This window comes from Chrysemys picta, chromosome 22 (assembly GCF_011386835.1).
Source record: "Chrysemys picta bellii isolate R12L10 chromosome 22, ASM1138683v2, whole genome shotgun sequence".
Lineage (NCBI taxonomy): Eukaryota > Metazoa > Chordata > Testudines > Emydidae > Chrysemys > Chrysemys picta.
The window spans coordinates 21,154,372-21,177,766 of NC_088812.1; the positions used below are offsets into that span (position 1 = coordinate 21,154,372).

Here is a 23,395-nt window from a genome sequence, read left to right on the forward strand (position 1 = left end):
AGCGGCAGTGGGACACCAGCCTGCAGAGGGCGCTCCAACGGCTGGATGAGCTAATTCCCGAGAAGACCAGCAGGAGGCGCCGCCGGGGTGCGTCCTGCTTGCTTACACGGGGGCTGGGTGGCGCTGGGGGTGTGTGTTTCAGCAGGGCAGGGGCGGTTGGGACCTCAGTTATTTTCTTTGGAGTAATATGGCCTTGCCACTTTACGAGTTGTGCAGGCCTGTCTAGATCCATCCTCTTCAGGTAGTTGAAAGCAGCTATCAAATCCCCCTATATTCTTCTCTTCTGCAGACTAAACAATACCAGTTCCCTCAGTCTCTCCTCATAAGTCATGTGCTCCAGACCCCTAAGCATTTTTGTTGCCCTCTACTGGACTTTTTCCAATTTTTCCACATCCTTCTTGTAATGTGGGGCCCAAAACTGGACACAGTACTCCAGAGGCCTCACTTCACCAATGTTGAATTGAAGGGAATGATCATGTCCCTCGATCTGCTGGCAATGCCCCTACTTATACAGCCCAAAATGCCGTTAGCCTTCTTGGCAACAAGGGCGCACTGTTGACTCATATCCAGCTTCTTGTCCACTGTAACACCAGGTCCTTTTCTGCAGAACTGCTGCCTAGTCATTTGGTCCCTTGTCTGTAGCGGTGCATGGGATTCTTCCTTCTTAAGTGCAGGACTCTGCATTTGTCCTGGTTGAACCTCATCAGATTTCTTTTGGCCCAATCCTCTAATTTGTCTAGGTCCCTCTGTATCCTCTCCCTACCCTCCTGCGCATCTACCACTCTTCCCAGTTTACTGTCATCTGCAAACTTGCTGAGGGTGCAGTCCATGCCACCCTCCAGATCATTAGTGCCCCTCTATGCTAAAGTAAGGGCTGTCAGATTCTGTAGGCCAGGTGGCTAATACATTCTTACCTTGTTTTGAAAAGGCTGCCTGGCATTACTGCAAATACTCACTGAGGGCATTGTTCCCTGAAGGAGTAAAGAACAAACCTCCCACTGGAATCTGGCTCTGCTGGATTTACTACAGGGAGCCATGGAAAATGACGGGGATTGCTGGCACCCAAAGGCCTAGTTTTGGAGACCACGGATCTGCCCCCATGGAACTGTGTAGGTCCTTGGGGTCCAGCACCCTACAGGGATCTCTCCAAAGGGACTGGTTACAGGCTGCTGCATGGACCAAACCCTGTGAATCCATGACACCCTGCCCCAGGGCATTGAGAAGCCACTCAGACTCCCGACTCCCAGATGCCTCCTACCGAGCATCAAAGGATGAGACTAGAATAGAAAAATTCAGTGCCTAGCTTCCATTCTCCCCACATCAATGAGGTCCGATGCCCTGATCGTAATCCTTATTTTCTAAGTCCCAGGATAAATCCAGGGTAACTCCAATAAAAGTAAATCAATGGAGTCATTCCAAATTTACACCAGTGTAACTGAGATTAGGGTCAGACTCATACAAAGGTGCTTAGAATCCTTTATTTAGTAATATCTCCCTCTGTTGTTTATTGCCATATCTTAGATTTTAAACAAGTTTTGTTCATCTTCTCTCAAGTGTTTTTCCTCCTTGGACTGTTCTGGTTTCTACCACCAGCAAGTGCCCAGAGGACAAACAGAATTGGTAAATTCTCCAGTTAGTGAAAGATAATGCCATGTGTAAAGTTTCTGTGCCCATAATAAGTGAGTCCTATATAGACTATCTGCAATTAAGCTGGTATTGGCTTGGCAGCTCTCAGCAGCATTATCTGGACTCTAATGTGGGGCTTCGTTGCATCTGGGTCATGAAGAGTAGCAGAATGCCCAAAGGAGTGGATACACCTCAGGTTCTAAACAGGCCCTGAATGGAAATCTCAAACTTTTGAGAAGAGGAAAGATTGGGTGTCAGGGATAATTCCTCCTTCTCTGTGTTTGTTTATTCATTCACTCCCTCTTTCTCCCTCTGTCACTCCTTAGGGTATTCCAGTTTGTCTGCTCATACTCTGTCCCATGGTGGACAAGAACCTCTTTCTGCAGCTTTGTCCCATCGAGAGGTCTTTTAATAGTGTCACTAGGCCATATAAATAGGAAGAAAGCAAAGAAAGAAGAGGTGGGACCGCTGAAGACTATAGCTGGAGAGGAGATTAAAGATAATCTAGGCATGGCGCAATATCTCAACGAATATTTTGCATCGGTGTTTATTGAGACCAATGAAGGGATTAGGGATACTAGCACCGTGACAGAGGGGCATATAGAATGGGGGATTACCGTATCCGAGGTAGAAACAAAACTCGAATGCCTTAATGGGGCTAAATCAGGAGGACCGGACGATCTTCATCCGAGAATATTGAAGGAATTGGCGCGGGAAATAGCAGGCCCATTAGCAATAATATTTAATGAATCTATAAACTCGGGGGTGGTTCCGTTAAACAGGAGAATAGCTAATGTGGTTCCTATTTTCAAGAAAGGGAAAAAAAGTGATCCGGGTAACTACAGGCCTGTTAGCTTAACATCTGTAGTGTGTAAGGTGCTGGAGAAAATTCTGAAAGAGAAAGTAGTTGAGGACCTTGAGGTTAATGGCAAGGGCGATAAATTACAACATGGTTTTACAAAGGGCAGATCGTGCCAAACGAATCTGATCTCCTTCTTCGAGAAAGTAATGGATTTACTAGATAAGGGAAATGCGGTGGACCTAATATACCTGGATTTCAGTAAAGCGTTTGATACTGTACCCCATGAGGAATTATTGGTTAAACTGGAAAAGATGGGGATCGATATGAAAATCCAGAGGTGGATAAGGAATTGGTTAATGGGGAGAATGCAGCGGGTCGTATTGAAGGGTGAACTGTCAGGTTGGAGGGAGGTTACCAGTGGAGTTCCTCAAGGTTCAGTTTTGGGACCCATTTTATTTAATCTATTTATAACTGACCTCGGAATCGATTGCAGGAGTGGACTGATAAAGTTTGCGGATGATACGAAGGTGGGAGGCGTTGCCAATTTGGAGGAGGATAGGGATATTCTGCAGGGAGACTTGAATGAGCTTGAGAATTGGAGTATCAGAAATAGGATGAAATTTAATAGTGAAAAGTGTAGGGTGATGCATTTAGGGATGACTAACAAGAATTTTAGTTACAAGCTGGGGACGCATTGGTTAGAAGTAACGGAAGAGGAGAAGGAACTAGGGGTTCTTGTAGACTGGAGGATGACTATGAGTCGACAATGTGACGTGGCGGTGAAAAAAGCCAATGCTGTCTTGGGATGCATTAGGCGAGGTATATCTAGTAGGGATAAGGAGGTGCTGCTTCCGTTGTATAAGGCGCTGGTGAGACGTCATTTGGAGTACTGTGTGCAGTTCTGGTCTCCCATGTTTAAAAAAGATGAACTCAAATTGGAACGGGTGCAGAGAAGGGCCACTAGGATGATCAGAGGAATGGAAAACCTGTCGTATGAAAAGAGACTAGAGGAGCTCGGGTTGTTTAGTCTGACAAAACGAAGGCTGTGGGGGGATATGATTGCTCTCTTTAAATATATCAGAGGGATAAATACCAGGGAGGGAGAGGAATTATTCCAGCTTAGTACTAATGTAGACACGAGAACGAATGGATATAAACTGGCCGTGGGGAAGTTTAGGCTTGAAATTAGACGCAGGTTTCTGACCGTCAGAGGGGTGAAATATTGGAACGGCCTTCCGAGGGAAACGGTGGGGGCGAGGGACCTGTCTGGTTTTAAGATTAAGTTAGATAAGTTTATGGAGGGAATGGTTTAATGGTAAAACATATTAGCTGAGGAATACCGAGCAATGGCAGGTAAATAGTATAATGGCTAACAAGGGTCAGGCTGGAGACTCTTGCCTACATGCTCGGAGTCCTGCTGATCGCCATATTTGGGGTTGGGAAGGAATTTTCCTCCAGGGTAGATTGGCTGAGGCCCTGGAGGTTTTTCGCCTTCCTCCGCAGCATGGGGCAGGGATCGCTAGCAGGAGGGTCTCTGCCAACTGAAGTCACTAAAACACAGGATTTGGGGACTTCATCAGCAGAGTCAAGGGAAGGGTAGGGACGGTTTTGTGGCCTGCAGCATGCAGGGGGTCAGACCAGATGATCATAATGGTCCCTTCTGACCTTAAAGTCTATGAGTCTATGAAAGCCAGAAAGAGTTAGCTGGAGACTTCCTATACTGGACTGCAGTACCTGGAGGTCTGTCAGAGAGGAGTGAGGGAGAATGAAGTAGCAGTAACTCTGGGACTGTCCTTTTGACAGTTTCCCCTTTAAGAAGCTGTTAGTATTACAGGTTTGCAAATGAAAATTGAGATCACGATCAATTTCATGTAGAAACTAGAAGCACTGGGAAATCCTACAGATGGAGCTAAATCCTGAGAGGCATTGAGGACCGGCAGCCAGGGCCAGACCTAGATCAAATGGCATGCCCCCACCCCTCCAATTGTTAAACTTTTAAATACCATATTTTTTATTGCATTTGTAGCCCATTTCATTACTTTTATGCATGATTTGTATGCATGATTTATCCCTGTCTCATAAGACTAGCTGGTGATACTAGGGTTGCCAGGCGTTTAGTTTTTTACTGGAACACCCAGTCGAAAAGGGACCCTGGCAGCTCCCGACAGCACTGCTGACCGGGCCATTAAAAGTCCAGTCGGCGGTGCAGTGGGGCTAAGGCAGTTTCCCTGCCTGCCCTGGCTCTGCGCAGCTCCCCGGAAGCAGCCGGCATATCCGGCCCATAGGTGCAGAGGCGATCAGCGAAGCTCCGAGTGCTGCCGCTGCTCCCAACACCAGCTCCGCAGCTCTGATTGGCCAGGAACTGTGGCCGATGGGAGCTCTGGGGGTGGCAGCTGCGGGTGCGGGAACCGTGCAAAGCCACCTGGCTGCGTCTCTGCCTAGGGCCCGAACATTCCGGCCACTTCCGGGAGCAGCGCAGAGCCAGGGCAGGCAGGAGCTGGGAGCTCAGGCTCCAATGGGGAGCTGCCTGAGGTAAGTGCCACCCGGCCAGAGCCCCCACGCTGAACCCCCTATCCCAGGTTGTACCTATCCTATCCTGTACCCTATCCTGTACCCAAGCTCCCTCCCCCAGCCCGCATCCCCTTTTGCACCCCTATGTCCTGCTCCAGCCCTGATTCTTCTCCTTCACTCCAAACCCTTTGGTGCCAGCCTGGAGCCCCCTCCTGCATCCCAAACCCCTCATCCCTAGCTCAACCCCAGAGCCTGCACCACCAGCCAGAGCACTCACCCGCTCCGTCACCCCAACCCCCTGCCCCAGCCCAGTTAAAGTGACTGGGTGGCGGGGGGGAGAGCGAGCGGTGGAGGGAGGGGGGCTGGAGTGAGTGGAGGCGGGGCCTTGGGGAAGGAGTGGGGCCAGGGTGCTCGGTTTTGTGCAATTAGAATGTTGCCAACCCTAGGTGATACCCAGCTCCTTATATACTCGCGAGGGCATGGCTGACAACATTCTTGGAGGCTGGATGAAAGTGTAGTTCTCAGAAAGTCTGGAAGGTTCCATGAGATCCTATAAAGGTCCAGAAAATTCTAGGCTAGTGAAAAATGAATCCACATGAGGAATACCTGAAACATTTTACTTCAAACATCCTGGTTTCCCTTTTGTCGCTAAAAACAAAAACAGCACCCAGAGCCCAGCACCCCCCAAACCTGGCACCCCAGGTGGTTACCAGGGTCACCTGCCCCTAAATCCAGCCCTGCCGCCACCTGCCATTGAGCCTAAGAATGATGGGCCTGATTCTCTTCTCACATACATCAGTGTAAATCAGGAGAAATGCACTGAAATCAGTGGCCATCATATGGTGTAAGGGACAGGAGAAGGAGGCCCAGCATTTCACAGTATCTCCCCTCACTGATCCTATTAAAGGGCCTGAAGCTAGACAGCCAGATTCTCAGCTAGTGGAAATTTGAGAAGCTATATTACATTTGGTCTTAATTTTGTTTCCACTCAGGGCAGAGAGAGCGAGCTCTGGGAGTGAGGATAAAATTTTTACTGGGAGATACGATGTTTCTGGATCTTTTTATAAAGATGTCAGCTGGGGGTAATGGGCAGAATCCTCATCTGTTGTAAATCAGCAAAGGTCTGTTGTAGTCAGTGGTGCTACACTGATTTACACTAGCTGAGGATCTGGCCCTATATAACTAAAAGGGAAATGAAGGAAACTCATTAAATGAAAGTTTTATTTAACTTTTTAAAATTGTAATTTTATTGATCTGTTTCTTATGTGTGTTTAATAAAAGGTTCTCTCTCTCTCTCTCTCTCTCTCTCTCTGTATATATATATTTAATGGTGGTGGTTGCAACAGAAGAAGGTGCCAGTGATAACTTAACACAAGACCCCAAATCACACTTATCTGTTTAATGTTGTAACAGTACAAAAGGGTTTTATTATCACCTCAGCCCAATAGGCCCAAGGCACCTGCCCTTATCAACACAACAGACAAAGGTTCTATTCCCAATGCTGGGAAGGGTTGTAGGTTTTAATGGTTAAAGCACAAGAAATTGAGAGTCAGGAAATCTGGGTTCTATTCTTAGTTCTTCTACTGATTTGTGGGGTTACATTGAGCAAACTCCTAACCCTCTCTGTGCCTTAGTTCCCCCTCAGTGCAATGGGGACTGTAATATTGACCGATCTCCTGGTGGGACTGAGAACTATTTAATGTCTGTCTGTAAAGTGTTTTGAGCTTAGACAGGAGGTGCTAGGGAAGGGTAAACAATTATTCTTAGAGCTGAGTCCAAATCATTAAATGTGCATCTGGATCTGAAATTTTTCTGTGTTTCCATGAGTGTTTGGATCTAGGATTCTGGTTCTAAACTATTATAGAGATCAGGGACAATCATGGAGTTCTGATCCAGATTGGAACATTTCCCAAAGTCGTGTTTGGTTCCAAGGTCAAAGAGAAAAACAAATCCTCCCACCCCCCCAGATTTGAAAGTACCTTCTTTCCTCATTGTTCCTTCTGGTCAGGTGCCAACTAGGTTATTTGACCTATTTAACCCCTTACAGGTAGAGCGATTCAGTACAGCTGTCAAGGAGGGATTTTATACTAGCCTTCTCTCTATATCTATGACATAGCCACTGGAGCAGAGATGGGGATTGTGTCCTGAAACAAAAAAAATGGATTACACTGAAAACCTTGAACACAGTCCCAGAGCCAGGTGTGGACCCCAGTTGTACCAGTGTGAATCCAGAGACACTCCATAAGAATCCATGGAGTTAATCCTGATTTACACAGGTGTAAACACTCAGATACCATGGTGATGGGTGAGGAATAAGAACCTGGGGGATAAAGCGAGAGAGATATGAGCAAGTCTGGCCTGCTGGTGCCAACGGAGTGTGCAGATTACTCTCTCTCTGGCAGATTCGTGCAGTATTGATGGAGAGCCAGAGACTCAGCTGATGTAAATCGGCTTAGCTGCATTGAAAGCAGTGGAACTACGCTGATTTACACCATCCGAGGAGCTCGCCTGGAGTGTCTAGAAGAAGCCACACCCTTCTTAGTGGAAATTCCTCATTTTAGAGGAGGGAGAAGGCAGAGGGGATTCTCAGGACTTTGTACACAGGAAGAAGGTCATTTGTTTCTTATTCACCAGAACTACAAACCCATCCTGGGACCTGGGAGTCGAGCTGGGATCATTAGTGGGATGAGGTCTGTAGATATAGGGCAGATGCTCAGGGCAGCTTAGTGTCACTGGGGAGGGGCGACGCGTCTGAACTCCCTGTCGGGGAGTTCTGTAGCCATCTGGATTGAATGTTGCAGAAATAGCCATCACCAGGGCTGGGAATCAGTAGCCGAACAGGTACATGAATCTCTTCTTGAACCGGCTGGCGCTGGTGTAATTCATGACCTTCAGGTTCCTGATGGTGAGGAAGAGGTGCAGCCCCTCCAGGAACATCCGAGTGAAGAAGGCCAGGAAGAGGTAGTGTAGGAAGCCAGCAATGACAGCACACACCACCTGGTGGAGACAGAGAGCTCAGGGACACTGCGGTGGGGAAGGGAAATGCTGAGTATGGGGGAGACCTGCCTGGGGGGTCACACCGGGATTCTTGTTAGCACAGCCCTCCAATTATAGCGCTCCGTGACCCAGAGATGGCAGGTTCCTCAGTCTATGGAGGGTCCTGCGGCTGCACATTGCTGATGCAGGAAAGGAGCAGAGATTAGTGGTTAGAGCAGGGGAGCAGGGCTCAGGGGATCCTGGTTCTGTTCCCAGCCCTGCCACAGATTCCCTGGGTGATAGTGGGCAAGTCACTTAGTCTCCCTATGCCTCAATTCCTCTCCTGTGACATAGGGATAGAACAGGCCACACTCCTGGGGATGGGGAGACTGAGGCCAACTGTGCCCATTGTGAAGAAGCCTAACAGGGGATGGAAACATCCTCCCAGGGAACCTCCCCGTGTCCTGCACAGCTCAGAATCCAGGGAGAACAAGGGGTGCAAAGCCACACACCCCAGAACTGCTGTGAATGGAGGAACAGAGTAGGGGAGAATCAGGCCGTACCTGACTGCGGGTGCAGGTCACCGGGGTAAAGAAGAGCAGGTCGGCCAGGAAGAGGCAGAGGCAGAGCTGCAGGTGGAGGGAGGTGCTGAAGTTGCAGATGGAACAGCACAGGAGGAAGGTGAGGATGGCGAGGAGGAGGCACAGCAGGGAAAGGGTCATTGGGTTGCTCTCCTGTACCACAGCAAAAGGAGAATCACCAGTGACCCCAGTCTAGCCCCCTCAGCCCTGAGATCCTGAGGTTCCTACTGAGACTTTGCCCCACCAAAGCCACCAATGGCTCAGGGTCCAGCCCTTTGAGCTGAGTCTGAGAGTGAGACACCTCCACTGTGGTGGGACCCATAAGGAGAGCGAAGCTGGAGGGATGGTCACAGCTGCAGGTGGTGTGAGTGCTCTTTGTGTGCAGAATGGTGCAGCCAGCTGGAGACCAGGGGCCTTTTCCAGTGATGAATTTCCAGTGGATGCAGAGAGCCTCTTCCTTGGCTGTCTTTGCCTGGAAACACAATAGCACCATCATCATCCTCACAAGATCACTGAGACAATGTTGTTTCTGTTATTGTGTGTATATCCCATGCAGTAACAAACCCAAAGGCACGTAGTGCCCCATGGCTCTCCCAACACAGCACCCAGTGCCCATGGGTCATTTTATGATGACAGTGGAGAGAGAACTTAGAGCTACCTGAGAGCCCTTGTTATCTAGCAGCACCAGAGGGCATGTGGCACATGGCTGAGCCCTTCTCATTCCATCCAACAGACCGCAGAGGTACAACTGCCCCCTCAGCTCATTTCTGTATCAAAGAAAGCACTGTTTCATGCTGATTCCCTGAACCCCATGAACTATAGGAAGCTGTTTTCATATTAATCTAGATCAGGGGTGAGCCAGGCAGAGCTGTTACCCTGGAGCACTTTCCACTGTGAATCATAACCCAGTGTGACACAGTGCGAACCCTCGTAACCTCCCCCAGTAAAACAGCCCCAGTGCATCAGGAATAAGGAGGTCTCTCCGCGTCTCAGACGCAGTGGGAGCCCAGAAAGGCAGCACAATCCAAACGCTCAGTAGGTGAGCCCCAGACAGGGAGGAAAGTAAGGGGATCTCCACACACCTCTGTCATAAACATACAAATAAGGGTAGCATAAAATTCCTCCTGGTCAGCTATATTCAATCTTTACCTGTAAGGGGTTAAGAAGCTCAAATAACCTGGTTGGCACCTGACCAGAAGGACCAATGAGGAAAGAAGATACTTTCAAATCGTGGGAGTGGGGAGGTTTTGTTGGTGCTCTCTTTGTTTATTCCCTGTCCAGATGGAGAGAGAGACCAGGCAGGTAAAATGTCTCCTGAAAACATACCTGAAATGATCCATCTAAGATTACAAAAATTGTAAGTAAGGGCAAGGAAATGTGTTAGATTATCTTTGGTTTTAGCTTGTGAATTTTCCCTATGCTAAGAGGTAGTTTTATTCCCATTTTTGTAACTGTGAAACTAAGCCAGAGGGGAATCCTCTGTGTTTTAAATCTTTTAAAGCTTAGGGGGTCTTTGGGCTCCACATCTGTACCTCAGAGTTCAGAGTGTGTGTGTGTGGGAACCCTGACATGGTGGCAGAGAGGTGTGATCATTTTGAATCAGAAGCACAGACCTCAGGATTTTAAAAGGACACATTGTTTTGGCTGCTTGAAAACTGGGGAGGTGTGTTTTTTTTTTAGAGACGCTTTTTTTTTAAGCTGAGAGCAGCTGGAGTTCTTTTTTTTAAGCTGGAGCAGCAGAGTAGTTAAGTTACAGCAAGGGAATTCACAAGCTGTTGTTTTTTTTCTAGCTCTCAGGCTAGGCTAGGCTAAGGGAAGGAAGGTTAGCAAAGATGACGGAAAGTGAGGTCCAGAAGAAACTGGAATTAGCCAGATTGGAAGCTGAAGAAAAACAGAAGGAACGAGACAACACCCTACCACCGGGGGCAGCCCAGGGCTCCACCTACACCTCAAGGAAAACCCCAAACACCTTATCGTCCCACCACACCTATCTCCAGCAACCCACCTCACCCCAGTGACCAGTCAGCTGGACAATGTTTTAAATGTAACAAGCTGGGGGCATGTGAAGGCCAACTGCCCCAAGAACCCCAACAGATTACAGTTAGTTACACCGACTCACACCAAAGATCCTCATGCCCAGATGCCTCCCGGATACCCTCAGAGTGAAGGGAAACTGTCAGTGTAGGCGAGAAAAGGCTTATTGTGTGGAGGGACACTGGAGCACAGGTGTCAGCTATCCACCAATCCTTAGTGGACCCCAAATTCATCAACCCAGAGGCCCAAGTGACGATTCAACCTTTCAAATCTTAAATTCCTGATGTCAGGTCTGGCCCATGCTGAAGGACAATGGCTTTGTGAGTAAGGCTCAGGACTGGTACTTAGGAGATCTGGGTTCAGCTCCTGCCTCTGCTGTTGACTCTGGGTGCCCCGGGGCAGATACTGTAATCTTTCTGCACCTCAGTTTCCTCTTAATCAAAGCAAGGGTAATCCTCCTTCCTCTATTTGGTTTGCAAGCGCTCGAGGAGAAGAAGTGGGAGCTGATCTTGGCTGGTGCTTCTAGGCACTTCTGTAATACAAATACCAAAGTTTTAGTCTAGACATTTCCATAGTGTTGGCAGAAACGCTGAACAAAACACTCAACAAATGAATCATCAGTTCAAAGGTACCTGCAGAGAGAAGTTCCTGCACCTCTCTATGACTCCCGCAAACTCAGGGCTGCAGTTAAAGATGGGCACTTGGAGCAACGGAAAGAGAGGCACAGACATTAGAGCTTTTACATCAGATCACACTGGGGGAAAAATCCCCTTATCTTCCCAACCGTGAAGGCTGCCCTCTGACTCCATGCCAGTCCTGTGCTGCCAATAGTCTACTAAGTGCCTGCTGCAAAACTCCTCTCAACTTCCTCCCCTTCTCCCCCTGCCTTTCTCTCCCTCCATTGACACTCCCCTGTCTCCCTTTCCCTGCTCCTATTCCTTTGATCCCTCATGTGACCCTGGTCTTCTGCCTCCCTTCAGCTGCTCAGAGTGTTTTACAAGGTGATGGAAGGAATTTAAGGCATACCGCCGACAAACACAAGGGAGCTGGTGGCCTTGAGCCTGTGCATCAGCGCTAAAGAGCACCCTGTCTGGGAGGGTGGAAGAAACTAATTCTTACCCCATCCTCACCTGCAAGCCAGCTTCATAGACCTCTTGATGTGTTTCCATCTACCCCACAGACAGACCTGCTGGATACCCGCTGCGGGAGAACTCACCTTTACATGTGGTTTTGTTCAGTACCCAGTTCCCGACCCTAGTGGAAGGTGGAAGGGATGCAACCAGCTTCTAGTCCACTGTAATTCCCAGGTCCTTTTCTGCAGAACTGCTGCTTAGCCAGTCAGTCCCCAGTGAATGGGATTCTTCCTTCCTAAGTGCAGGACTCTGCACTTGTCCTTGTTGAATCTCATTAGATTCATTTTGGCCCAATCCTCTAATTTGTGTAGGTCACTCTGTATCCTATCCCTACCCTCCAGCGTATCTACCTCTCTCCCCAGCTTAGTGTCATCTGCGAACTTGCTGAGGGTGCAATTCATCCCATTATCCAGATCATTAATAAAGATGTTGAACAAAACTGGGCCCAGGACCGAGCCCTGGGGCACTCCGCTTGATACCGGCTGCCAACTAGACATCGAACCGTTGATCACTACCCATTGAGCCCAACAATCTAGCCAGCTTTCAGTCCACCTTATAGTCCATTCATCCAGTCCATATTTCTTTAACTTGCTGGCAAGAATACTGTGGGAGACCATATCAAAAACTTTGCTAAAGTCAAAGTATATTCACGTCCACTGCTTTCCCCATATCCACAGAGCCAGTTATCTCATCATAGAAGGCAATTAGGTTGGTCAGGCATGAGTTGCCCTTGGTGAATCCATATTGACTATTCCTGATCACCTTCCTCTCCTCCAATTGCTTCAAAATGGATTCCTGGAGGACCTGCTCCATGATTTTGCTGGGGACTGAAGTGAAGCTGACTGATCTGTAATTCCCCGGGTTCTCTTTTTTCCCTTTTTAAAATCTGGGCACTATATTTGCCTTTTTAAGAATCATAGAATCATAGAATCATAGAATCATAGAATATCAGAGTTGGAAGGGACCTCAAGAGGTCATCTAGTCCAACCCCCTGCTCAAAGCAGGACCAATTCCCAGCTAAATCATCCCAGCCAGGGCTTTGTCAAGCCGGGCCTTAAAAACCTCCAAGGAAGGAGACTCCACCACCTCCCTAGGTAACGCATTCCAGTGTTTCACCACCCTCCTAGTGAAATAGTTTTTCCTGATATCCAACCTGGACTTCCCCCACCGCAACTTGAGACCATTGCTCCTTGTTCTGTCATCTGCCACCACTGAGAACAGCCGAGCTCCATCCTCTTTGGAACCCCCCTTCAGGTAGTTGAAGGCTGCTATCAAATCCCCCCTCATTCTTCTCTTCTGGAGACTAAACAATCCCAGTTCTCTCAGCCTCTCCTCATAAGTCATATGCTCCAGACCCCTAATCATTTTTGTTGCCCTCCGCTGGACTCTTTCCAATTTTTCCACATCCTTCTTGTAGTGTGGGGCCCAAAACTGGACACAGTATTCCAGATGAGGCCTCACCAATGTCGAATAAAGGGGAACGATCACATTCCTCGATCTGCTGGCAATGCCCCTACTTATACAGCCCAAAATGCCGTTAGCCTTCTTGGCAACAAGAGCACACTTTTCCAATCATCCGGGACCTCCCCCCAGATCGCCATGAGTTTTCAAAGATAATGGCCAGTGGCTCTGCAATCACATCCGCCAACTCACTCAGCACCCTCGGATGGATTAGATTTGGACCCAGGGACATGGGCATGTCCAGCTTTTCTAAACAGTCCTTAACCTGTTCTTTCACCACTGAGGGCTGCTCACCTCCTCCCCACACCATGCTTCCAGTGCAGCAGTCTGGGGACTGACCTTGTCTGTGCAGACCGAGGCAAAAAAAAGCATGGAGTACTTCAGCTTTCTCCACATCATCTGTCACTATATTGCCTTCCCCATTCAGTAAGGGTCCCACAGTTTCCCTGACCTCCTTCTTGTTGCTAATATATTTGTAGAAACACTTCTTGTTACCCTTCACATCCCCTGCTAGCTGCAACTCCAATTGTATCTTGGCCTTCCTGAATACACCCCTGCATGCTCGAGCAATATTTTTATACTCCTCCCTAGTCATCTGTCCAAATTTCCACTTCTTGTAAGCTTCCTTTTTGAGTTTAAGCTCACCGAAGATTTCACTGTTAAGCCAGGCTGGTTGCCTGCCATATTTGCTATTCTTTCTGCACTTTGGGATGGTTTGTTCTTGCACCCTTAGTAGGCTTCTTTAAAATACAGCTAGCTCTCCTGGACTCCTTTCCCCCTCATATTAGCCTCCCAGGGGACCCTGCCCATCAGTTCCCTAAGGGAGTCTAAGTCTGCTTTTCTGAAGTCCAAGGTCCGTATTTTGCTAATTTCCTTTCTTCCTTTTTTCAGGATCCTGAACTCAACCATCTCATGGTCACTGCTGCCTAGGTTGCCACCCACTTCTACTTCCTCTACCAATTCTTTCCTGTTTGTAAGCAGCAGGTCAAGAGGAGCACGGCTCCTAGTCGGTTCCTCCAGCACTTGTACCAGGAAGTTGGAGCCCGCATCCCGTACCCCTCCCATACCCCAATCCCCTGCTCCAGATCAGAATCCCCTACTGCACTCCGAACTCCTCAGCCCCAGCCCGGAGCCCCCTCATTCACTCCAAACCACTCTCCCCTGGTCCCACCCCACAGCCCACATCTCCAGCTGGAGTTCCCACTCCCTCCAGCACCCAACCCCTTGGCCCAGCCCGGAGCTCCCTCCCGCACCCTGAACCCCTCATTTCTGGCCCTGCCCGAGAGACCACACCCCCAGCTGGAGCCCTCACCCCCTCCTGCATCCCAACTCCCTGCCCCAGCCTGGTGAAATGAGCAAATGAGTGAGGGTGGGAGAGAGCGAGCGACAGAGAGCGGGGGCATGGAGTGAATGAGAGGCAGGGCCTTGGAGAAGGGGCAGGACAGGGGCAGGGCCTCAGGGCAGGGGCGGGGCAGTGGGTGGGGTTAGGGTGTTCGGTTTTGTGCTATTAGAACGTTGGCAGCCCTAAATACATTATACGGGTACCATTCTAAGGAGCCTCACAGATTCTTTAAAATAGTTATACCAGCAAATCCTTCCTAGTGTAGACAAGGTTAGATTTGGGAAAACCTTTTGAAAACAATGGGGTTGCTCCGATGTTACTGAGGTCATTCAGATTTATACCAGTGTAAATAAGATCAGGAGTATTTCCAGTAAAAGCCCGATGTAAATGACAGGGGACTAAAGCCCAGACACTCGATTTTTTTCATTCAGGTCTCATCCTCTGATATTGCTTAGGGGCCTGGGTCTGAGTGATTTTTCATTCTCCCAGCACTGCGTGTTTTGAGGATGAGACAGGTCTTTCCCTGTGCGCCCTTGTTAGTTTGGGCTCTGGTTATACAGGACTCTCCCCTCCACTCCTCATTGCTCAGTGGTGGAGCACAAAGATTTCTATTAGGGATCTGGAAGACATCTTACCTCTAGTTGTCTTCTATGGGGAAAGAAGACCTTAAAATTCTTCTCTCCTTGTATTTTCAGGAGATGACTGCTTGCCCACTCCCAAGTTTGCAGCTTCTGGTCTTCTGTACTACCCATACCATGTGTCTTTGTGAGCACATCTACTAGGCCAACACCCCTTCAAACCCTCTTGCCTGCACCCCTCAGGGAATGTCTACACTGCAATCAGGAGGCAGGAATAGCCAAGCTAGATTTGATTCAGCTCAGCAGTTCTCAAACTTCATTGCACCATCTGCAACCCCCTTCTGACAACAAAAATTATTACATGACGCCAGGAACAAGGACCAAAGCCTGAGCCACCCAAATGCAAAACCCCTTTTGGAACCCAGGAAGACACACCTGTAGGGTATCCTCAAGCCCTTTAACAGACCCCAGGGAAGAGCTGAGAAAGGAAACAAAAGAAATTAGCTGTTGCCACCAGCTAATTAAACAACATATGCACAAACCTCTTAAACACCAAAAATCCAATCCTGTTCTTAAAAAAAGGTAAATTTTATTAAAAACAAAAAAGAAAGAAAAATACATCTGGAATTTAGGATTTTGCTAGATTTTAAAAGAGCAATTCCAAAAATTAAGCACCAAAAATAGCTTTCTTGGTGGTTCAGCAAACAAAAGCATCTGGGGTTAGCACAGAGGAGTCCATTCACCATAAGAAATAAACAGAAATAACCCTAGTCACATCTTTCTAAACATTTCTGATCTACTTACACATTTGGGGTTTTCAAATAAGTAGTTCTAGGTATGATCTGATGATTTATGATCATACCTGCCTTAAAGCTTCTCATAGCATAACTGCTCCCTGTTCCCCTCTTTCCCGGAGAGCAACAACAGAGACATAAAAGGGAAGTTTTTTCCCCATTTTAAAAAGTTCTAGCCTTCCCATTGGCTCTTTTGGTCAGGTGCCCACTCCCTTTCCTTCACCTGGGGAACTTTGTTGACCCTTTACAGGTAAAGCAAGCAGAGAACAGCCACCAAGAGGGACTTTATAGCTAACTGGCTGGATGGGTGTCCATAAAAGGGAGCTATCCCCTTCCTCCTTCAACCGCAAACTTTAACCAAAAAAAGGAGTAGGGGAAGAATCAAGAAGATTTTGAATTTCAACAAATGGGGGTTGGGGGCAGGGAGAATGTATGGAGGAAAAATGTCAAAGTTTTTTTTAGTTTTTGAGCAACGATGTAGCTGGCTGAAATTTTTTATATTTCAAAATTTCATAGAATAAGTACAAAATATTTATCAACAATTTTGTTGTTGCATCTTCCCCGCCCACACAGATTTAGTAGGAAGTGAGTATCAAAATAGTAACTGGGATTTAGGCACCAGAATTTAAGAGTTCGAAATAAGACTGGATGACTTAAGCAGTCAATTAAAACAGCTTGAGAACTGAACATCGAATAAATCATTTAGCAAAATTATTCCATGGATAACGTTGAACAATGAATATATTCAGGGAAATTGGTTTCAGAGGGGTAGCTCTATTAGTCTGTATCAGCAAAAACAATGTGGAGTCCTCGTGGCACTTTAGAGACTAACAAATTATTTGGACATAAGGTTTTGTGGGCTATAACCCACTTCATCAGATGCATCCGCTTATGCCCAAATAAATTTGTTAGTCCCTAAGGTGCCACAAGGACTCCTCATTGTTTTTATTCAAGGGAATTGCAATCCAGTTGGGAGAAATTTGCAAACAGGCAAAGTTAACTTAGGGTCAAATTCTAGAACACATGTTTAGGCTCCCAACCCCCTTCTCTCTTCCCAGAGGCAAAATGGGATCCTCTCTTCCAACCAGTTTTAAACCCCTCTTTGTGTGGCCTGAGTCTAATAGACGCCTGAATCTGTTCGAAGGCATTAGCTAAAAAAGCCATCTCATCCACAGTCTTTACATCTTTGTCCCATAGACACTGCTTTACTTCGGCCTTACATATTCTTAAAAATGCTCTTGAGCAACAAGATCAAGTGTTCCTTCAAAACTTGCCACCTCTTTGCCCCTCACCCATTTTCCCAACAAATCTTTCATTTTGTTTACATATTCCCCATTACTCATATCAATATCCCTCTTAAGATTCCTAAATTTAACTTTATATGTTTCAGGGGTAATCTGAAAACTTTGCAAAACAGTTTCTTTAAGTTTACAGTAGTCTAAAGCATCTTCAACAGGCATTCCATTGAATACATTTCAAGCTTTACCAGTTAATTTTGCAATCAGGGTAGGAACTCTCTTATCATCAGGGATTTCATGTATTACACACAGCATTTCGAAGGCAGTCAGTTATTCAGCGATATCATCCTCTTCACTGTATGCAGGACATAAGTGTTCCCATTTGTGGATTTTTGGAGTGATGAGAGTCGTTGGGGTCGCGGGGTTCTGGTTCTGCTTCTCTAACAGGTCCAGTTGGTGGTTTCTCTCAGTCTCTCTCTCTCTCTCTCTCTCTCTGTTTCTCTTTCTTCTCTCTCTTTCTCTTTTTCTACCATGGCCCTTCTGTGGTCAGCCTCCTCTCTGGCTGCCTCCCTGGCTGCCTCTGCCTCCATAGTTTCCCTGGCTGCAGCTGCTTCTTTGAGCCTCATTTCTGCCTGCCACATTTGAAACTCGTGGTCCTTTGCCTTCTCTGCTACTTCCAGTCTGGCCAGCTCTAGTTTTGTAGCTGCCTCACTGGTAGTCATTTTTCTGCTTTCTTGTGCTTATTTCCCTCACTCGAAATAAACAAACAGAAAATAACAAAACTGTGACCTCCTCCTGACTGTTTTTAGCAACTGCACTTAAGACCCAGTTAAAATCACAAATATCAGTGCTTAAAGTGTGAACTCCACTTGGAGTAACAAGCTGCACATACAACGCTGCTCGCAGCATCACTGTGACGTTCCCCTCTGGTGTTATCTGGACCGGTGATCTGCTAGATCACTCCAATCCTTGACTCTGGGAGCCAGTGTCTGCTCTGCTGTGAGAACCCCCACTCTTGGGCTGTTCACGCACAGCCTCTGGCATGTAAGTTGCTCCTTGAACTGTGGAACTGAATGACACTAGCCAATATCTCTGGTCCCAGACACAAACCTAGGATCCTCCACCTTGCAGTGTCCAGTTATGCCCACTGGACGCTGCAAGCTTATATAAGTTCATCAGTGTAACAAAGAAATTGATATGTACCAGGCTTGTTATTCCAAGGAGAGTCTCTGACACGCTTCAAACCAAACACACTGCTTCAGGTAGAATAAACAAACAAATGTATTAACTACAAAGAGAGATTTTAAGTGATTATAAGTCAAAGCAAAACAAGTTGGATTTGGTCAAATGAAATAAAAGCAAAACGCATTCTAAGCCGATCTTAACACTTTCAATGTCCTTACAAACTTAGATGGTTCTCACCACAGGCTGGCTGGTTGCCCTTCAGCCAGGCTCATCCCTTTGATCAGTGCTTCAGTAGCTTGGTGGGGATGTGTGTTGATGGAGGTGGAAGAGAGAGGAAGAGCATGGCAAATGTCTCTCCCTTTTATCATGTTCTTTCTTCCCTCTTGGCTTTGCCCCCCACTTCAGAGTCAGGTGAGCATTACCTCATCACAGTCCAAAACTGACCAAAGGAAGGGGGGTGACTCATTCAAGAGTCCAACAGATCCTTTGTTGCTACCTAGGCCAGTGTCCTTTGTTCCTGTGAGGCTGGGCTGGGTTTGTCCCATACATGCCCTGATGAGCTGTGAACTGCCCCTCTGCTCTTGAAGACTTTTGCCTGGGCCTGTTTTAAGCCATGAGGACACATTTTCAGTCTCATAACTATATACCTGAATTTACAACCTATAACATTACTATAACATCACTATAACAACAATGCTCAGTGCATCATGAGCCTTCCGAAGAAACCCAACATGACAAACTTTGCATTGGATACCACACAATCATATTATAAGGATGAACATGGGGGTGCAGAGTGTTCCCCCGAGGTACAGAACCTCCCCCCTTAGTTTACTGCAAGAGGGTTAGTCACTGACTAGCTCAAAGGCAGTTTGTTATAGTTCTCTTGGCACCCAGCCATCAAGGCTATGAGGCGATGTGCCTCAGATTCCTCATTCACACATAGCAAACCGGGTTTTTTATGGGTTCTCTTCTGTGATAAGCTTTAAACCTGTTTACAGGTATTAATTGAAAAGTAGCATTATCATAAGGTTTAACATCCATGTCAAAATTCTTATCCCCAAAACTTATTGGAAAAAATAACCCCAACTATACATACAATATGATGGGGGCTAATTTAGCTACAACTAATCAGGAAAAAGATCTTGGAGTCATTGTGGATAGTTCTCTGAAGACGTCCACACAGTGTGCAGTGGCAGTCAAAAAAGCAAACAGTATGTTAGGAATAATTAAAAAGGGGATAGAGAATAAGATGGATAATATCTTATTGCCCTTATATAAATCCATGGTAAGCCCACATCTTGAATACTGCGTATTGTATGTGGTCTCCTCATCTCAACAAAGATATACTGGCATTAGAAAAGGTTCAGAGAAGGGCAACTAAAATGATTAGGGGTTTGGAATGGGTCCCATATGAAGAGAGATTAAAAAGGCTAGGACTTTACAGCTTGGAAAAGAGGAGACTAAGGGGGGATATGATAGAGGTATATAAAATCATGAGTGATGTGGAGAAAGTGAATAAGGAAAAGTTATTTACTTGTTCCCATAATATAAGAAGTAGGGGCCACCAAATGAAATTAATGGGCAGCAGGTTTAAAACAAATAAAAGAAAGTTCTTCTTCACTCAGCGCACAGTCAACTTGTGGAACTCCTTGCCTGAGGAGGTTGTGAAGGCTAGGACTATAACAGGGTTTAAAAGAGAACTGGATAAATTCTTGGAGGTTAAGTCCATTAATGGCTATTAGCCAGGATGGGTAAGATATGGTGTCCCTAGCCTCTGGTTGTCAGAGGGTGGAGATGGATGGCAGGAGAGAGATCACTTGATTATTGCCTGTTAGGTTCACTCCCTCTGGGGCACCTGGCATTGGCCACTGTTGGTAGACAGGATACTGGGCTGGATAGACCTTTGGTCTGACCCAGCACAGCCATTCTTATGTTCTTAACATTAATACCAAAATTTTTATCTCAGGTGTGCGTTTACAAGTATCTTTATGATATCATGCCCCCTGTTCAGATATTCTAGTTTGAAGTTAGTTTGTTCATTACCCATGCTGTCCTTTGACTCTCTCCCATGTAATCAGTCACTGGATTTTCTTTCCCTCCAGTGTTCCCCTCTATGTGGGCTCTTAATTTAATCATGTTTCTGGAATTTCGCTGCCTCAGAGTCTGGCAAGATAGGTGTTTAGGGGGATCCTGCACATTGGCTGGCCCTTTGGGGAGTGGTTAGGGTGACCAGATCACCAATGACAAATATCGGGACGCGGGGGGGGGGGGGGGTGACGTGGGGGGGGCGTGGCGGGGGGCGGGGCCAGAAAAAAAAAAAAAAACCCTTCCTCCGCAAGTGCTGGAGGGAGGCCCGGGAGACTCAGGGGAAGCGCGGGGCCGGGGTGAGTAAGAGTCCGGCCTGGTCCCGAGCAGGCAGGACTCAGTTGGGTGGTAGGGCGAGGAGGGGGGCGGCCCACGGGGCCAGGCAGTGGCTGTTCTCACCCCTGGGCAGCGGGACTCGGGAGCAGCCACTGCTGCAGCTCCCACTGCCGCGGGGGAGGAAGCGGCCATGGCACTTGGCGGCTGCGGCTCTGGCGCCCCCGAACCCCCCGAGCCGGGGCCTGCTGCGGGGACCCAGCAGCGCGCACGCTGCGCCCAGCCCCTGGCCAGTGTCTGGGCTGCTGCCCAGCTGGTGCTATCGCGCGGCGGCCCCGGAGTGGGGGCAGCAGGCCCCAGCCCCCCCGTCCCGCAGGGGAACGAACGGGCCTGGGCTGCCGATGCCTCCGCCCCGGGGCCGCCGCGCAATAGCACCAGCTGGGCAGCCCAGACGTGCCTAGCCAGGGGCTGGGCCCAGCGTACGCGCTGCTGCAGGCCCCGGCTCGGGGGGTTCGGGGGCGCCAGAGCCGCCGAGCGCCATGGCCGCTTCCTCCCCCGTCGCCTGGCCCCGCGGGTCGCCCCCCTCCTCTCCCAGCCACCCAACTGAGTCCTGCCTGCACTGGGACAGGCCGGACTCTTACTCACCCCGGCCCCGCGCTTCCCCTGCGTCTCCCGGGCCTCCCTCCAGCGCTTGTGGAGGGAGGGGGAATGGTGAGCCTGGGGAAGAGGCGGGGATTCGGGGAGGGAGCCAATCGGGGGAGGAGGGGGCGGAGTCGGGGCGGGGGGGGGGGGGGGCGCGAGCACTTCCGGGCTCGAGGCTCGGGGCATTTTCTTGTTTGTCCGGTTGTCCCGACCGCACGTCGGTCGGGACGCGGGACAAACAAGGAAATATCGGGACGGTCCCGATAAAATCGGGACGTCTGGTCACCCTAGGAGTGGTCTCCCAACCCCAGGACTGTACATATGCAGAAAATCCAGCTCCCCTTTTGGGGTTCCCCTGTGTTTCCTCCTCCCAGCACTGAGACCTTCTCTGCCCCCTAGAGGGCTGTACTGTGTGCTCTCTGGGCTAGGTGTGTTTACCCTTCGATCATATTCACCTTCTCCCAGCAGCTTTCCCATAACTGCTCCCTGTCTCTCACCAGCCTGGGGGAAAACACCCCCTTCTCTGTCAGTTGGGTCATTTTTATTCTGGAAGACTGCCACCTGGCAATTTCCTGGTCCAATCTCCTCTGTTATCACAGGCATTGGAGTTGCATCTTGATTTCTAGAGACACAGTTACTTTCCAAAAGCTTATGAGAAATAGCATCCTGAAAAACTGGGACCTGGATTGGGGTATCCTTCTGTCACGGAGTGTAGGGGAATCAGTGCTCTGCACCCCTCTTCCTGAGATTCACTGTGACTCTCAGCCAGCCAGGAGAACAGAAGGTTTATTGGACAATACGAACGCAGTCTACAGCAGGGCTTGTAGGTACAACCAGGACCCCCTAATCAAGTCCTTTTGGGGGTTCAGGGAGCTTAGACCCCAGCTTGGGGTTCCCTGCATTGCACCACCCAGCTCCCAACTCAAAACTCCCAAATCCCTCCAGACGCTTTCTTTTCCCCTCCCCTCTGCTCCGCCTCTCCTTTGTTCAGTCTCCCGGGCAGAAGGTGTCATTTCTCCCACCCCCCTCCTGGCTCAGGTTACAGCTCAGGTAGCTCAATGTAACTCCCAGGCAACATTCCCAGGTCAAATCCGCCCCGCGGGTCCCCACTCCGTCACACCTTTGCCACTCCTTTCTCTGTCCCTGAGAAGTCAGCCGTGTGACTGCTCCCCTCCAGGAGGTCAGTTACACAGTTCCTTCTCAAAGCCTGGGTCACAGGCTGAGTGCCTGGATGCACAGATGCTGACCCAGCCATCCTCCTAGTGTCCTGGGCATCCTGCCCCAAGTGACTAGTGAGGAGACATTCCTGTACCTCCACTATTCCTTCCCCAGTTCCCTCCTCTGGGCCCCCCCCAAGACACATTCCACTGTGGGTCATCAGCAGAGATTGTACCTAGAATCTTCTGCACTAAAAGCATGAGCCTTTTACCCCTTTAGCTAAGAGATATGGAGCATAAGGACTGTCTGATTCCCTGTTGCCCTGTGAGGGCACCCAGCACACTGCAGGGGTGAGGGAAGATAATAAATAATAAAGGGCCCATCCCCTTAGTGGGATCAGTTACTGACTCCAGTGAGGTGAACTTGGCCCAAAGACTCTGCTTCCAGACACCAGAGATAAATAGACAAAAGAGGAAGATGCTGTGACTGAGTGTGTGTCAGTTCTGCTTTTGGTCTTGTTTCTAGTTAATAAGGAAGCTGCCAGGGTCAGAATCCCAGAGCTTGTCTTCTGAGCAGCCATGGGACGCCGAAGCTTCGCATTTCCTCCAGGTAAGTAGAACTCAGTTAGTGATGACAGAGCCATGATGTAGGGGAGAGTGTGGCAGGCAAGCCACTATCCTCTGAATAGCTGGGAGTAGCCAGCTGGCAACTAATTGGAGATGCCAGGGAGGGGAAGCTAGAAGGGTTCTGTCCTCAGGTATTTCGGAGGTTCCCTGGCCTATCAGGGGACATCTACAGAGCCTGTGGCAGGGACCCTTGACAGACTCGGGTTTGTGCTACCATGATAAAAATGGCTGTGCAGACACACTTTTAAGTTGTGGTTTGGACCAGCTGAGGCCCATCCCCCTCCCTACACTTCAGACCCTGACCTCCCTTCCAAGCCACAACTTAGAATCTTGGTGTACGCAGCTACTTT

The 23,395-nt window shown here is 48.5% G+C and overlaps 1 protein-coding gene across 1 annotated transcript in view; it reads left to right on the plus strand.

The window, feature by feature from the left end:
• Positions 1–22,932: 22,932 nt before the first annotated feature.
• Positions 22,933–23,395, plus strand: part of LOC101937260 (adhesion G protein-coupled receptor E3-like) — a 28,880-nt gene continuing 28,417 nt past the window's right edge. The window contains exon 1 of the mRNA XM_042858943.2: positions 22,933–23,028. Within this exon, the coding sequence (XP_042714877.1) occupies positions 22,998–23,028 (31 nt within the window). The 5' untranslated portion in view covers positions 22,933–22,997. The remainder of the gene's footprint in view (positions 23,029–23,395) is intronic.